At 46.7% G+C, this 15763-nt stretch overlaps 1 protein-coding gene across 1 annotated transcript in view; it reads left to right on the plus strand.

The window, feature by feature from the left end:
• Nucleotides 1–15510, plus strand: part of CSNK2A2 (casein kinase 2 alpha 2) — a 30437-nt gene extending 14927 nt beyond the window's left edge. Inside the window, exons 4-12 of the mRNA XM_082270328.1 lie at nt 796–846; nt 1073–1132; nt 7088–7171; nt 8121–8231; nt 8312–8413; nt 11997–12097; nt 12205–12353; nt 13680–13769; nt 14310–15510. Of these exons, the coding sequence (XP_082126454.1) occupies nt 796–846; nt 1073–1132; nt 7088–7171; nt 8121–8231; nt 8312–8413; nt 11997–12097; nt 12205–12353; nt 13680–13753 (732 nt within the window). The 3' untranslated portion in view covers nt 13754–13769; nt 14310–15510. The remainder of the gene's footprint in view (nt 1–795; nt 847–1072; nt 1133–7087; nt 7172–8120; nt 8232–8311; nt 8414–11996; nt 12098–12204; nt 12354–13679; nt 13770–14309) is intronic.
• Nucleotides 15511–15763: the final 253 nt, after the last annotated feature.

Below are 15763 nucleotides of genomic sequence, written 5' to 3' on the forward strand. Positions count from 1 at the left end.
AGTTGGGTGTTCAGGCTGTAAGTATACATAGTCAAAAAAGCCTGACGGTCCACACCAGTTGGAAGTTTACAGACACTGGCACATAGGAAACATGAGACAGCTGAATAGGGCAGTTGTAGGAGAGAATCTCCATGGTCCTCTAGAGCAGTGGTCCTCAACCCTGGCCTACAGGGCCCACTAACAGGCCAGATTTTAGGTATTACCTTGGGGAGATGCAGACTAGAGTACTGCAATCACTGAGCAGCAAATGATATCACCTAGGATGTATTTCAGTTATCTTGAAAATCTGGCCTGTTAGTGGGCCCTGTAGGCCAGGGTTGAGGACCACTGCTCTAGAGGGCAACAATGTGTACTGCAGCATTTCTTCCTACCACCAGGGGGGCAGAAATGCCGTCCAGCCTAATGAGAACTCTGATGTTTTCCTGAATAACTGAACTCCTCTGTGAAAGGTGCTATTTGATAGGTTTTCATGGTGGGTGGGTGCATGCACAGGTGTTACATCAACTGTGGGCTAAGAAAGACGATGCCAGGCCCGAAGCAGGATCCAAAGAAAATAGAGCAAGAGGGCCTATCATTGCGGAGGGTTGCCAAACTAGGCCCACAAGTTGCACATTATGGCTAGTGTGCCTGGTGCCTTAGATGACTTTACTTGAGAACTGATAGGAAGACTTAACACTAGGCATGATATCATCGTCAGATATGGCAGTGAGGGGTCTGTGTGTAGATTAAATTATATTATCTGTCCTGTTTACAGACAGTAGAGTGCTCCTTTAATGACATAATTTGTATTTCCAGTCCAAGACTCCAGCCCTGGTGTTCGAGTACATCAATAACACGGATTTTAAGGTAAGCCATGTTGATTTATTGTGGTGAGATGGAAGCGGAGTGTCTGTATGTTCGGCCTGGGTGGGGCACAGAGTGTGCTGTGAGATTCTCAGTTATTTTGGGATGTTAAAGAATAAGAGGCAGGGCTTATGTGTGTGCATGACTTTGAATGCCAGAGGTAGAGGACAGGGCATGCTGGGAGAGATAGATGGTAATTCCTCCTCTGACACATGTTTTCTTTTTACAGCAATTATATCAGATCCTGACAGATTACGACATTCGATTCTACATGTACGAGCTTCTAAAAGTGAGTGTCTGGCAATCTCGTCTCTGTTTTCTCCACATTGGTGGCATCTTTTCTTAGAGGCTGAATGGGGGGGTTCTGCATGGCAGACAGGAGATGGAGTAGCTGAGGAATTTCTTCAGATATATAGTGACCAGGGGTCTGGCATGGCAGATGGGTAATGGTGTAGCTGAAGGATCTCTGTCAAGATTTATAGTGAACGATGCTCCGGCCTGTCTCCAATCCTGGCTAAATTCTGTGTTTTTTTTTTTTTTTTTTTTTTTTTTGTTTAACCACTTAACCACTTGCCGACTGCTCACAGTATATTTACTGCGGCAGTCAGCCCCTCACAGGCAGAGCGACGTAGGTCTACGTCGCTAGCCTGTGAGGCTCTGGGGAGCGAGCGCACGCCCGCGGAGGCGCGCTACCGCGCGGTCACGGGCCCCCCCCCCCCCCCCCCCCGCGTGTGTGACTGGCGGACCCGAAGTCAGGCGGCTTGTGTAAACAAGCTGCCTGTCATTCTCCTCGGTGTTAAGACAGTGATCACACGGATCTACTATGTAGATCCGTTGATCAGTGTCCTTACACCTCAAGCCACAGCCAATCACAGTAGAAAGCATGCCCCTAGGGACACACACAGCCCCTCCCTCCCAAATAAAGTTAACCCCTTCACTACCAGTGTATTTTTACAGTAACAGTGCATATATATAGCACTGATTACTGTAGAAATGTCACTGGTAACCCCAAAAATGTCAGTCAAGGGTCCGATCTGTCCGCCCCAATGTCGCAGTACCGCAAAAAAAATCGCAGATCGCCGCCATTACGCGTTAAAAAAAAAATGACAAAAATTACAAAAATCTTTCCCATTGTTAGTAAACGCGATAACTTTTGCGCAAATCAATCAAAATACGCTTTTTGCGATTTTTTTTTTTTTTTTTTCCAAACATGTAGCATAAAACAAATTGGCCGAAAATGTTAAAAAATTTTGATTTTTACATTTTTTTTTTTGGGGAATTTCATATAAAAAAATTTGAAAAATATTGTTATCTTTGCAAAATTTACGCTCTTTTTTTGTTTATAGCGCAAAAAGTAAAAAGCGCACAGGTGATCAAATACCACCAAAAGAAAGCTCTGCTTGTGGGGAAAAAAAGGACGTCAAATTCGTTTAGGTACAGCGTCACACGACCGCGCAATTGTCCGTTAAAGTCACGCAGTGCCGAATCGCAAAATACCCCCTGGTCGTTTAGCAGGAAAATCCTCCGGGGCTAAAGTGGTTAAAGACCAGGCCTTTTCTGGTGGCACTTTTTTGTTTACAAAATTTAAATTAATATTTTTTGCCAGAAAATTGCTTATAACCCCCAAACATTATATATATTATTTTTTTTGGCACATACCCTAGGGAATAAAATGGCGATCGTTGCAATTCTTTGTTACTCGGTATTAGAGCTGCACAATTAATCGTTAAAAAATCGCGATCTCGATTCACCCCCCTGACGATCTTAAACTGCATGTCCTCGATTCTTACTGAGCCGTTTTCTGCTCACTCACAGCTGTAAAAAAAGTCTTCAGCAAATGTTTATCAACATTGTTAAAGCTGCTAGATAAGTATAAACAAAATGCTTTACAATGTATCTTTTCGTTCTTTAGATCAAAGGAATGAACTTTCGTCTGTAAGGGAGAGCAGTTTAACCTCTTAAAGTATTTTTTGCTAGAAAATTACTTAGAACCCCCAAACATTATATATATTTTTTTAGCAGAGACTCTAGAGAATAAAATGGCGATCATTGCAATCTTTTATGTCACACGGTATTTGTGCAGAAGTCTTTCAAACGCAGTTTTTTTGGGAAAAAATACAAGTTAGCCCAATTTGTTTTTTTATATAATGTAAAAGATGATGTTGCGCCGAGAATCGTGATCTTTATTCTAAGCAAAAAAATTGTGATTCTCATTTTAGCCAGAATCGTGCAGCTCTACTCTGTATTTGCGCCTTGGTTTTTCAAACGCAATTTTTTTGGGAAACCATACACTGTAATGATAAATTCACCACAAAGCTGTCACTTGAACCACTTCAGCCCCGGAAGATTTTACCCCCTTCCTGACCAGGCCCTATTTTGCGATTTGGCACTGTTACTTTTTAACGGACAATTGCGCGGTTGTGCGACGATGTACCCAAACTTAATTTACGTTCTTTTTTTTCCCCAACAAATAGAGCTTTCTTTTGGTGGTATTTGATCACCTGTGCCATTTTTATTTTTTGCGCTATAAACAAAAAAAGAGCGACCATTCTGAAAAAAAAAAAAAATTTTTCACATTCTGCTATGACAGTCCCAAAAAAAAAAACAATTAAATCAAATTTTTTTTAACATTTTAGGCCAATTTGTTTTCTGCTACATATTTTTGGTAAAAAAATCGCAATAAGCGTATTTTGATTGGTTTGCGCAAAAGTTATCGCTTCTAACTACGGGAAAGATTTATGTCATTTTTATTTATTTATTTTTTTTTTTAAACTAGTAATGGCGATCTGCGTTTGTTTTTTTTTTTTTTTTTTTGCGGGACTGCGACATTGCGGCAGACAGATCAGACCCCTAACTGACATTTTTGACAATTTTGGGGGTACCAGTGACATTACTACAGTAATAAGTGCTAAAAATATTACTGTAATAATGCCATTGGCAGGGAAGGGGTTAACCCTGTGGGTGATCAAGGGGTTAAATGTGAGCCTAGGGGAGTGATTTGAACTGTGGGGGGGGGGCGTGGCTTCTGAAATTACCATAGAGACGTGATCCTATATAGAAGGATCACATGGGCTCTATAATCATCCCAGGGAGAAGGACGGTCGGCTGTGTTTACAACAGCTGACCGTTCTTCTCTCTCAGTGGGGAACAATCGCAGGTGTCAGATGGCAATCGGAGCCGCCTGACACACGAAACGGCTTCCCCGCTGACGAGCGGGAGCGCACTGCCAGTGGCGCGCGCTAGCCCCAGCCCCAGCCCCCTAGACTCCTGAGAGCGAGCGCCGTACATGTACGGCGATTTGCCTGGGAGCGGCTGCCTGCCGCAGTACATCTGCGGTGGACGGTCGTACACTGGTTAAGAGCATGAGTAATAAACTTGGACTGCTTGCTGCTCATCAAATACCCAAAGAGACTTTAGGCAATTATTTGTACTGTTAATCACTGTCCACAGTGCTATCCTCCTCATGCTACCAATGTCTTGGCATAATATTACCTTACTTTGCTCATGGAATGGTGGCAAACTACAGTACTTTAAAAAATCTCCATAGGGATGTTTTAAATGTTTACAGGTTACCTGTTTAGAGTTACAGAGGAGAGCTAGCGCAAAAATTATTACTCTCACTCTAACCTTGGCGATGATACCTCACGTGTGGTATGAACACATTTATGCGTGTGCAACCTACGTATGCATTCACTTCTGCGCAAAAGCACGAAGGAATGGGGGGCACTTTTACTGGGTAAGCCCAAAAAACACCGGCCGAGGGGGATGTCCCCTCCTGCTGCTTTTTAACCTTCCTAGCGGTATTCCCGAGCGTGACTCGGGGTTAGATTTTAGAGCCAAAAGCGGTAACCCCGAGCCACACTCGCTAGGAAGATCGCTGGATGCTGGAAGAGGTTTTGCTTACCTTTTCTCCGGGATCCAGCGATGAATGCGGGCGGTATGCGGCGGCGGAGCTCTCTCCCGATCGTCTGCGAGCCCCGGCTTCCGGCGACGTGACGTCCGCCGGGGGGTGGAACCGGCGGCAAATTCAAATGTAAAACGCACTGATACCATTCAAAATAAAATCACATTACATTGCCCCCCAGTGCCCTTTCCTGCAGTTTTACTGTACTTTTTATGTAAATATATGTGTGTGTATATATAATGTATACAGTTGGTTTGGGCTGCTCATTCACAAGAATTACATGCAAAATAATGGTACCGCTTTCAGCACCTAAAATCCAAAAGAATCATACCGCCAGGAAGGTTAAAGCAGTCCAGTGGCTCATGAGCCGCTCTGAACGCTTTCAAGAGAGAGCCGACTGCCAAAAAAAAAAATTGTACATATTGCAGTCGGAGAGTGGTTAAGGGAAAAGTGTTCCACAAGCTGCACATCGCTGCAAAACCCTGTATGAGTATGTGACGGCCTCAACCTAGGGTCCAACCAGGCCACGCCCCCAGCATGTTTCGCTCAGCTCCTATGATTAAGCTATGCGGCAGAGCGAAATACGTTGGGGTGTGTGTGGCCTGGTTGGAGCCCAGTCTGGGGCTGTCGTATACTCCCTCACACAGGGTCTGCATCGATGTGCAGCTTGTGGAACACTTTTCGCTTATACATACAGTATCTCACAAAAGTGAGTACACCCCTCACATTTTTGTAAATATTTTGTTATATCTTTTCATGTGACAACACTGAAGAAATGACACTTTACTACAATGTAAAGTAGTGAGAGTACAGCTTGTATAACAGTGTAAATTTGCTGTCCCCTCAAAATAACTCGAGACACAGCTAATAATGTCGAAACCGCTGTCACCAAAAGTGAGTACACCCCTAAGTGACAATGTCCAAATTGGGCCCAATTAGCCATTTTCCCTGCTCGGTGTCATGTGACCCGTTAGTGTTACAAGGTCTCAGGTGTGAATGGGGAGCAGGTGTGTCAAATTTGGTGTTATCGTTCTCACTCTCTCATACTGGTCACTGGAAGTTCAACATGGCACCTCATGGCAAGAAACGGAGCAGCAGCACAGTGGCCAAGACCATCTAGTGGTTTAACAGGACAGGTTCCACTCGGAACAGGCCTTGCCATGGTCGACCAAAGAAGTTGAGTGCACATGCTCAGCGTTATATCCAGAGGTCATCTTTGGAAAATAGATGTATTAGTGCTGCCAGCATTGCTGCAGAGGTTGAAGGGGTGGGGGGGTCAGCCTGTCGGTGCTCAGACCATACGCTGCACACTGCATCAAATTGGTCTGCATGGCTGTCGTCCCAGAAGGAAACCTCTTCTAAAGATGATGCACAAGAAAGCCCGCAAACAGTTTGCTGAAGACAAGCAGACTAAGGACATGGATTACTGGAACCATGTCCTGTGGTCTGATGAGACCAAGATAAACTTATTTGGTTCAGACGGGTTCAAGCGTGTGTGGTGGCAACCAGGTGAGGAGTACAAAGACAAGTGTGTCTTGCCTGCAGTCAAGCATGGTGGTGGGAGTGTCATGGTCTGGGGCTGCCGGCACTGGGGAGCTACAGTTCATTGAGGGAACCATGAATGTCAACATGTACTGTGACATACTGAAGCAGAGCATGATCCCCTCCCTTTGGAGACTGTGCCGCAGGGCAGTATTCCAACATAACGACCCCAAACACACCTCCAAGACGACCACTGCCTTGCTAAAGAAGCTGAGGGTAAAGGTGATAGACTGGCCAAGCATGTCTCCAGACCTAAACCGTACTGAGCATCTGTGGGGCATCCTCTAACGAAAGATGGAGGAGCACAAGGTCTCTAATATCCACCAGCTTCGCGATGTCATGGAGGAGTGGAAGAGGACTTCAGTGGCAACCTGTGAAGCTCTGGTGAGCTCCATGCCCAAGAGGGTTAAGGCAGTGCTGGCAAATAATGGTGGCCATACAAAATCTTGACATTTTGACTTAGGGGTGTACTCACTTTTGTTGCCAGCGGTTTAGACATTAATGGCTGTGTGTTGAGTTAATTTGAGGGGACAGCACATTTACACTGTTATACAAGCTGTACACTCACTACTTTACATTGTAGCACAATGTCATTTCTTCAGTGTTGTCACATGAAAAGGTATAATATGTGAGGGGTGTACTCACTTTTGTGAGATAGTGTAGATGTCTGGAGCTGAGACGAGCTCCTTGCCTAGCTGGCACTCACAGCTGTTGGCACTTGGATTAGGATCCACTAGACTAGAGTCTGAGTGGCGCCCATCATTTTTTGCAATTGGTTCATTGTGTTTTTGTTGTCAGGCTCTGGATTACTGTCACAGCCAGGGGGTGATGCACCGAGATGTCAAACCGCATAACGTCATGATTGATCACCAGCAGAAGAAGGTAGTCTGAGCCCCCTTCTCTCCAATCTTCACTTCTTCCTCCCTTCTCTGTTCCCCCTCCCCCATCCTTCTCCCCTTCTTTTGCTTCATATTGTACACCCCTATGTTCACCCCTTCCTCCCTGATATTCACTCCTTTCCTCCATTGCTGTAAAATGAACCCTCCATCTTCACGCCTTTCCCCTCTCCCCATACTCCCATCCTCCTCTCCATCTCCCTTCATCACTGTATAATAAACCCCATTACTTTTCGCCCCTCCCTTCTTGATTTTTGCTCCCCTCATCTCATCACTGTAAATTGAACCCTCCAGTCATCACAATTCCTCCTACATGATCTCCCCTCCTCCAGCCTCCTCTCCTCTCCCCTCCCCTCCATCACTGTATAATGTACCTCAATTATTTGCTCCCATCCTCTTGCTTCATCACTGTATAATGGACCCCTACTTCATTTCCCCTCCCCCATCCTCCTCCGTTCTCCATCGCTGTATAATGTCTCTTCTCCCCCCATCAATGTATAATGAACCCCCCAATCTTCACGCTTTCCTCTATGATCTCCACTCCCCTTCCTTCATCACTGTATAATGAACCCTCCAATCTTTGCTACTTCCTCCTTGATCTCCGCTTCCTTTCCCCATCCTCCTCTCCCTCCATTTCTATATATTGAACCCCCCAGTCTTTGCCCCTTTCTCCATGATCTCCATTACCCTCATCCATCCTCCTCTCTCCATCACTGTATAATTATAATGTACAATTCAATCTTCACCCCTTCCTTCATGATCTCCACTCCTCTCTTCCATCCTCCTCTCTCCATCACTGTATACTGTACCCTTGTTTTTGCTCCCATTCTCTCCCTCCATCCTGCATAATGTACCCTCCTCTCCCTCCATCGTGGTATTTTATTGTCTCTCTGTTTTTACCATGTGCAGTGCAAAATTTGTTTTTTATTTTGCAGCTGCGGTTGATAGATTGGGGATTGGCGGAGTTTTACCACCCAGCACAGGAGTACAATGTGCGCGTTGCCTCGCGATATTTCAAGGGGCCGGAGTTGTTGGTGGATTATCAGGTAAGCAGTCTATAAATGACCCTTCCCTCATACTGCTCCTCTTCCGAGCTCGCAGTGATTGTCTTCTCACTCCTTTCCAGATGTACGATTACAGCCTGGACATGTGGAGTCTCGGTTGTATGTTAGCCAGCATGATCTTCCGCAAGGAGCCATTTTTCCACGGTCAGGACAACTATGACCAGGTGAGCTACTGCGTGTCAAAATGTTCTATGGGTCCTTTCACACGAACGATCTGATCAGATCCACCTGTCAGTTTTTTAGGCGGATCTGATCGGATCCTCTATGCATCCCTATGGGGCAGCAGATGTCAGCGGTGACATGTCCGCTGACATCCACTGCCATCCGCATCCGATCCTGTCCGTGAAATCCGGACAGATGGAAACCCTATTTTCCATATCGGATCGGATTAGAGCGGACAGGCGGTCTGTTCTCATCCGTTTCCCCATAGAGAGCAGCAGGGCTCTGTCACCTGCCTGTTCAGCGGGGATCAGTTTATCGATCCCCTGCTGAGCAGCACGGAGTCTGCCTACGGAGGCGGACCCTGTGAAAGGACCCTAAGGAGAAAGAAATGCAGGGGAGGTGTTTAATAGGCTTCCTGATCATGTGATTACTTTGATTGGCTAGCACAGTGATCATGTGATTGGGTGCCCACCCCACTGGCTGCTAATTGTCAGGCTGAGCAGAAGATGTTGATGACAATGCAATCACAGTGCTGGTAAAACATCCCTGAGCACACTTCTAGCACAAAACATACACTCACCAGCCACTTTATTAGGTACACCTGTTCAATTGCTTGGTAACACAAATTGCTAATCGGCCAATCGCATGGCAGCAACCCAATGCATTTAGGCAGGGAAAAAGGGGATTTAGGTGACTTTGAATGCTGCATGGTTGTTGGTGCAAGACGGGCTGGTCTGAGTATTTTAAACACTGCTGATCTGGGATCTTCACGCACAACAATCTCTCGGGTTTACAGAGAATGATCCGAAAAAGTGAAAATATCCAGTGAGCTGCAGTTATTCGGACGAAAATGCCTTGTCAGAGAAGAATGGGCAGACTGGTTCCAGATGATAGGCACCAGTAACTCAAAAAACCCATTAGTTACAACCAAGGTATGCAAAATTCCATTTCAAACCTTGAAGCAGATGGCCTACAGTAGCAGTAGATCACACCAGGTGCCGCTCCTGTCAGCTAAGAACAGGAGACTGAGGCTGTAATTCGCACAAGCTCACCAAAATTGGACAATAGACGATTGGAAAAATATTACCTGGTCTGATGAGTCTCGATTTCAGCTGCGACATACAGATAGGGTCAGAATTTGGCGTAAGCAACATGAAAGCATGGATTTATCCTGCCTTGTATCAGCGGTTCAGGCTGGTGGTGTAATGGTGTGGGGGATATTTTCTTGGCACACTTTGGATTTCTTAGTACCAAATGAGCATTGTTTACACGCCACGGCCTACCTAAGTATTGTTGCTGACCATGTCCATCCCTTTATGACTACAGTGTCCCCATCTTCTGATGGCTCCTTCCAGCAGGGTAATGCACCATGTCACAAAGCTCCAATCATCTCACCACTGGTTTCTTCAACATGACAATGAGGTCACTGTACTCCAATGGCCTCCACACTCACCACATCCCAATCCATGTGCAGCCGACAAATCTGCAGCAACTGCGTGATGCTCTCATGTCAATATGGAGCAAAATCTGAAGAATGTTTCCAAAACCTTGTTGAATCTATGCCATGAAGATCGAAGGCAGCTCTGAAGGCAAAGGGGGGTCCAACCCGGTACTAGCACGGTGCACCTAATAATACAGTGGCCGGTGGGTGTATATGTGGCTGTACAGAATAAAGCCTACCTCACTGCTGCTATGTGTGTGTGTAAATAGACGAGGTGTTATCAAAAGGTTTTGAGACTAGTTTTGTAACATGTCAACAGATGTCAGCACAAGGATGCACGCACAATCACAGGGAGCAACTACCTTGATAGGTCTGAGCTGGTAATTTACCCCTCCCCCCGCCCGTGCCCCCCTCCATGACTTTTCCATCAAAACTAGTTATGCAACCATCAATCCCTCGCCTCAAGGTGTAATCCTAGACTCTGACCTGTCCTTTCAGCCCCAAATCCAATCCTTGCCAAAAACTTGTAGACTTCATCTCCGCAACATCTCTAAAATTTGCCCCTTTTTAACAACCGAAACCACCAAGCTACTCATTCACTCCCTTGTTATTTCTCGCCTCCACTACTGCAACTCCCTTCTCATAGGCCTACCGCTCCATAAGGCTATCCCCTCTTCAGTCTATCATGAATGCTGCTTCCTGGCTTATCCACCTTACAAACCGCTTAGTGTCTGCCTCCCCTCTCTGCCAATCCCTACACAGCCCAGCAAATTAAATTCAAAATACTAACCATAACATACAAAGCCATTCACAACTCTGCCCCGAGCTACATCACCAATCTTGTCTCCAAATATCACCCAAACCGTCCTCTCCGCTCCTCTCAAGACCTCTTGTCTCCTCCTCCCATGCTCGTCTCCAGGATTTCTCTAGGGCCTCTCCCATCCTCTGGAACGCTCTACCGCAACCTGTACGGCTATCTTCTACTCTAGCTGCTTTCAGGCGATCCCTGAAAACTCATCTCTTCGGGGAAGCCTATCACACCGCCAACTAATCTTCTATCAGCTCATTCCCTACTGTTACAACCTCTTGTAACACCTGCACCATCCCATTAGATTGTAAGCTCTTCTGAGCAGGGCCTTCTTAATCCTCTTGTATTTTATTGTATTGTAACTGTATTGTCTCCCTTTTAACATTGTAAAGAGCTGCGTAAACTGCTGGCGCTATAGAAATCCTGAATAATAATAATAATAAGTCAGTGTGTCAAGAGATCGTCCTGTGTACATCGGGAGTGTATTTGGGTACAGCATCGCACGATCGCACAATTGTTAGCTAAAGTAACGCAGTGCCGAATCGCAAAAAATGGCCTGGTCATTAAGGGGGTAAAACCTTTCGGAGCGGAAGTGGTTAATGCCAGTCTTAGTCTGTAGATTTGAAGCTGTTTTAGCTGCAAAGGGTGGGCCAGCTCAATATTGCACCCTACGAACTGAGACTGGGGTGCCATTAAAGTTCATGTGCATCGTATCTATCACTGGCTGTCGGGACGGATTTCATGTTCACATCCACGAATGGGGAGACCTACTCCACCCTGTTTGTACTCAATGGGAATGGAGACACATCCATCCTTCCCACTCCAGACTGTGTGTACCCTTTAGGGAGTTGACACACACACACACACACACACACAGGCTGGAGTGTGTCTGTCAGTCTAGGGCAGGAAGACCAGGAGGCAATATATAACCTAGACCTCCATATGGGCCTATCTTTTAGTATGTATATGGCGGTCAGTTTGTGATGGAGCTGCCCATGGTCAAATCCGAGATTAGATTGGAGGGCAATAGGTTCCCACTGTCATTTAGGTAGAGCCCTCTGTCTGCAATATGCTCCTTTCTGTTCAGGTTGGCCTCCTCTAACTGAGAAAGGCTCCTTCTATGGTTCAGATGAGCCTCTACTATCTGCGATGGGCTGCCTTCATAGTTCAGGGGGGCCTCCTGTGTCTTTTGATATGCTCCTTCTGACCATATGGGCGTCCTCTGTCTACGATAAGTTACTTCCATTGTTTAGATGTGTCTCCTCTGTAATAGACTCCCTCCATTGTCCAGAGGGCCTCCCCTGTCTTGCTGTGACTTCTGTTCATATTTCTGCAGCTGGTCCGTATTGCCAAGGTCCTGGGCACAGATGACCTGTACAATTACCTGAAGAAGTACCATATAGAGCTGGATCCCCACTTTAATGATATCCTGGGACAGTAAGTATGAATCTCCAGTTCTGCCACCAGCACGGTGACTATTTCCTCAATCACTCTCTGCTTCCTTTCCATTTCCTCAATCACTCTCTGCTCCCCCCCCCCCCCAGACACTCGCGGAAACGTTGGGAGAATTTCCTGCACAGCGAGAACCGGCATCTGGTGAGCGCGGAGGCTCTAGACATTCTGGATAAATTACTGCGCTACGACCATCAGCAAAGACTGACCGCCAGAGAAGCCATGGAGCACCCCTATTTCTGTGAGTCACCCCAACAATCTGTGTTATCTTTGCTTCAATGAGTATATCACTGAATCTCTCCCCTGATTGTGTGTCTGAATGAACCGTTGTATTTGTTTTGTGTCTTGATCTGTCAGTGCTGTTTCTGGACTGTTTAGGGTGTACGAGGTCTGTGCAGATATGTCAGTAATGCCATCTAGAAAGTGCATATTCAGATCCATCTTTACCTGTGCTGCACACAAGGTTATATCTGCTGCCTCTGTGATCCCTCCAATATACGAATTCAGTTGATGTCATAGATCATTGCATTACAGCAAAGCGGCTCTATCTTTTTGTCTGCTCAGTTTTTATACATTCCTCCCCATGGAGTGATACATCATCGCATATGTAGCTGGAGGGTCAGAAAATCTCAACAGGATCTTTAATATCTCATCCCTGTGTCCTTCCATCCCAGACAAAAGATGGACATCCAAAACTCTCAACACACGGGAAGTGTCACAGTATATGAAGTGCAGTGTAGTGAGGAATACAAAGACCTCTACATTGGGGAGATGAGGTAACCTCCACAAACAACCCAACATAGGACAAGTTTTCAGTTCAAGACACGGCAGTCTTCCTACACTTTAACCTCTTGCTGCCTGTGCAACGTGCATGTGCGTTAGCTGGGGGGGCCTTTAACGATGACCCAATGCACATATGCGTCCATAGATAGCCAAAGCTCCTGTGCCGAAGTGTGTTCACTGCAAGCTCCAGGCCCAGTGACTAAGCTGTCATATAAAGCTTTCGGTATGATCAGATGCTGGCACGACGGGCTCCCAATCCTATACTAGCTAATCAGTGGTCATGTGATTGAGAAGGCCATCCCACCCCTCCCCCAGGAATGTAGCCACTTAAAGGATTGCAAGGCAGAAAGGGGGGTAGGAAAAAGGGATGTTTATTTGGGGTACAGAGTACAAGCCTGAAAGAGGCCATCTATGTCACACTAGAACCACAATCATTGAGTGGGGGTGGGCGCCTCCAACACAAACTGTCTACCACACAATGCCGTCTTATCTTTACCCCCGATATCTGAAAATAATTTACACCAATAGCTGTATATCACCATCCAGACCTTCTGACACCAAGGATGGAATGATGGAACTAGAAAAGGGGGGTTCCTCAGCTTCCACCCCCCCATCCTAGTCTTGGAAATCAGCATCTCCGCTGTCACATTCCACAGTGGTTGGATGATTGTGTGTGTGTGCACTACCTGAATATAAATGTCTCAGCTGCTCGGGATTCTTTTTTACTATGGTTTCTGGATGAAAGATATTCATTGTAGATTATCTCTCCTCTCTCCCTCCTCAGATCCAGTAGTAAAGGAGCAGCAGGCACAGACAGACCCCAATCTGCTCCCTGGCAGCATGTCAACAGCTCGATGAGGACTGGGCATAGTGGGTAAGGATCTGTTGATTCCTCATTTAGAGTTTTGCTTGGAGATGGCATGTTCTGTGGGTAGGGGATACTGTGTATCAGGCATCACTAAATGGCAGACTGCAGTCCGGATCTGGACCGAGATACTGTCCTATCTGGACTGCAGCAGTCATGCCAGTTCGTTTCACCAACCTCCGGTACTATTATCACAGGAGAGCTGGATGCAGAAGATGTCTGGACAAGCGAGTTAGAGGCACAGCAGCACTGTATGGAAGGCAGGAGTGAGAGCTGCCAGAGTTAACTTTTTAAGGTAACCAGCAGGTGATTGGTTGCTAGGATGCAGGGTGGTCAAGCAAACAATCATCAGCGTGTTAATGTGAAAAGTTAACTCCAGTAGCTTCTAATCTCTATCCAGTGCTGCTGTGCCTCCCATTCTCCGCTGTGTTCCCCCCATAAGGTGTGTGTGTGTGTGTATAGATCGATATATATTTATTATAATGAAAATTGCCAGGTGGGTGGGGTTGAGCTCGTTCCTCATCACTCACCATCCTCTCTTCTCCCCAGGATGCCGCTGCTGTTTCCACCTTGTTTCCGTGAGCAGTACCGGGAGAGGGCTCCAGAACATTGAATGCGGACAGTGTGTGACCGATCCCAGCGGCTCCTGAATCCCAGTACCCTTTCCTTTACTGAGACACTGCAATGGACAGGCTGTCTGAGCCCCCCAACCAGAGCAAAACAGCCATGTGTAAACCCAATGGGGGCCCAAGTCTCAGCCCTTCCCCTGCCCTTCCTCCATCCGAGGACAGGAAGCTTCTCTGTACCTTGATTTAACCCTCTGCCTTCTGGACGGAGTTCCTTGTAGGGTTGTCAGGTCTTACCAGGGTGAGCTGAGCCTATGACGGGCCCAGGTAGGTGCCCTTTCCCTGGGTGGGTAGTCCACTTACTAGTTGTGCTGTTACAGGGTACACCCACCTTTCTTCAAGCAGCAATATCCCCTCCAGTGTTGCTTTTCTCTTTCTTTTTTTTTTGTATGACCAATATCCAGGGAAGTTTTAAGTTATGATGCCAAGATTCCGAGCTCTGGGCCATTACCAGTCTTAATTTTGTGTTTTCTGAGTGCGGCTGTGTCACTGCGAGCGGAGGGGATTTGGGGGACACGGAGGCCCTGATTGGAGGTTTGGATGTGGAGACACGGGGCATTGTGTTCGAGGGGCTTACTGTAGCTATATGTCACCCCCCCTGTCTATGTCACATGACATCCCCCCTCCAGTGACACGTTCAGTGTTTGTTCTTTAGCTACCTCGGAGAGCGGCCCCGCGGTGATCTGCTGCCTGTGCAATGCAAGCTACGTAATACAATCCTCCAGGTGGATGAGAGGGATTTCATGGAGGGCACATTGTGCGGTGCCGGCGGACTCTTCCTGTGGAACTGTCGGAATTCAGTGTTATGTGGGGCTTCCAGCTCTCCTCCTTAGATGTTTTCAGTATAGATGCCCGTGCTCGGCTGGCTGGCCTGGTACGGTGCGTTTGGGGGGGGTCAGCTTTGTGTTCCCCGCTCACGATCTTGTCGCTGTTACACATGACACGAGCGCCGTGTTCTGTCTCGGCCGTGTTTTCTCCTCCGTTTCTCAGGTGGGTCGGTGGGACCCATTGTCTCTCATCCCCCTCCAGTGCCCAGCAGGGTGAGGTGCGAGGTACAGACTGGCCCTTGCCTGACTGCTCTGCCACCCACTTGGAATCCAGTCTATAAATACCTCTGTTCAGCATCTCCGTGTCCGTCTCCTTCACTGTGTGTATGCTGTACAGGTTATGGGAGAGATGGGAGCTGTGTATGTGTGCATTCTAAGGGCCCAGTGCTTCTTTTTCCAGGGGTGTGTGTGTGCGTGTGTGTGCATTTATAAAGTGTTTTACAGTGTTCCCTGGACTGAAGCTGCGTATGTGCAAGTATTTATCAAAAATGCTGCGCAATAAATAGTAAACCAAGTCAGTGACTCAAACAATTCATAAAATAGTGGACAT

Source organism: Pelophylax lessonae, assembly GCF_965119305.1.
Source record: "Pelophylax lessonae genome assembly, chromosome: 10".
In the NCBI taxonomy this organism is placed as follows: Eukaryota; Metazoa; Chordata; class Amphibia; order Anura; family Ranidae; genus Pelophylax; species Pelophylax lessonae.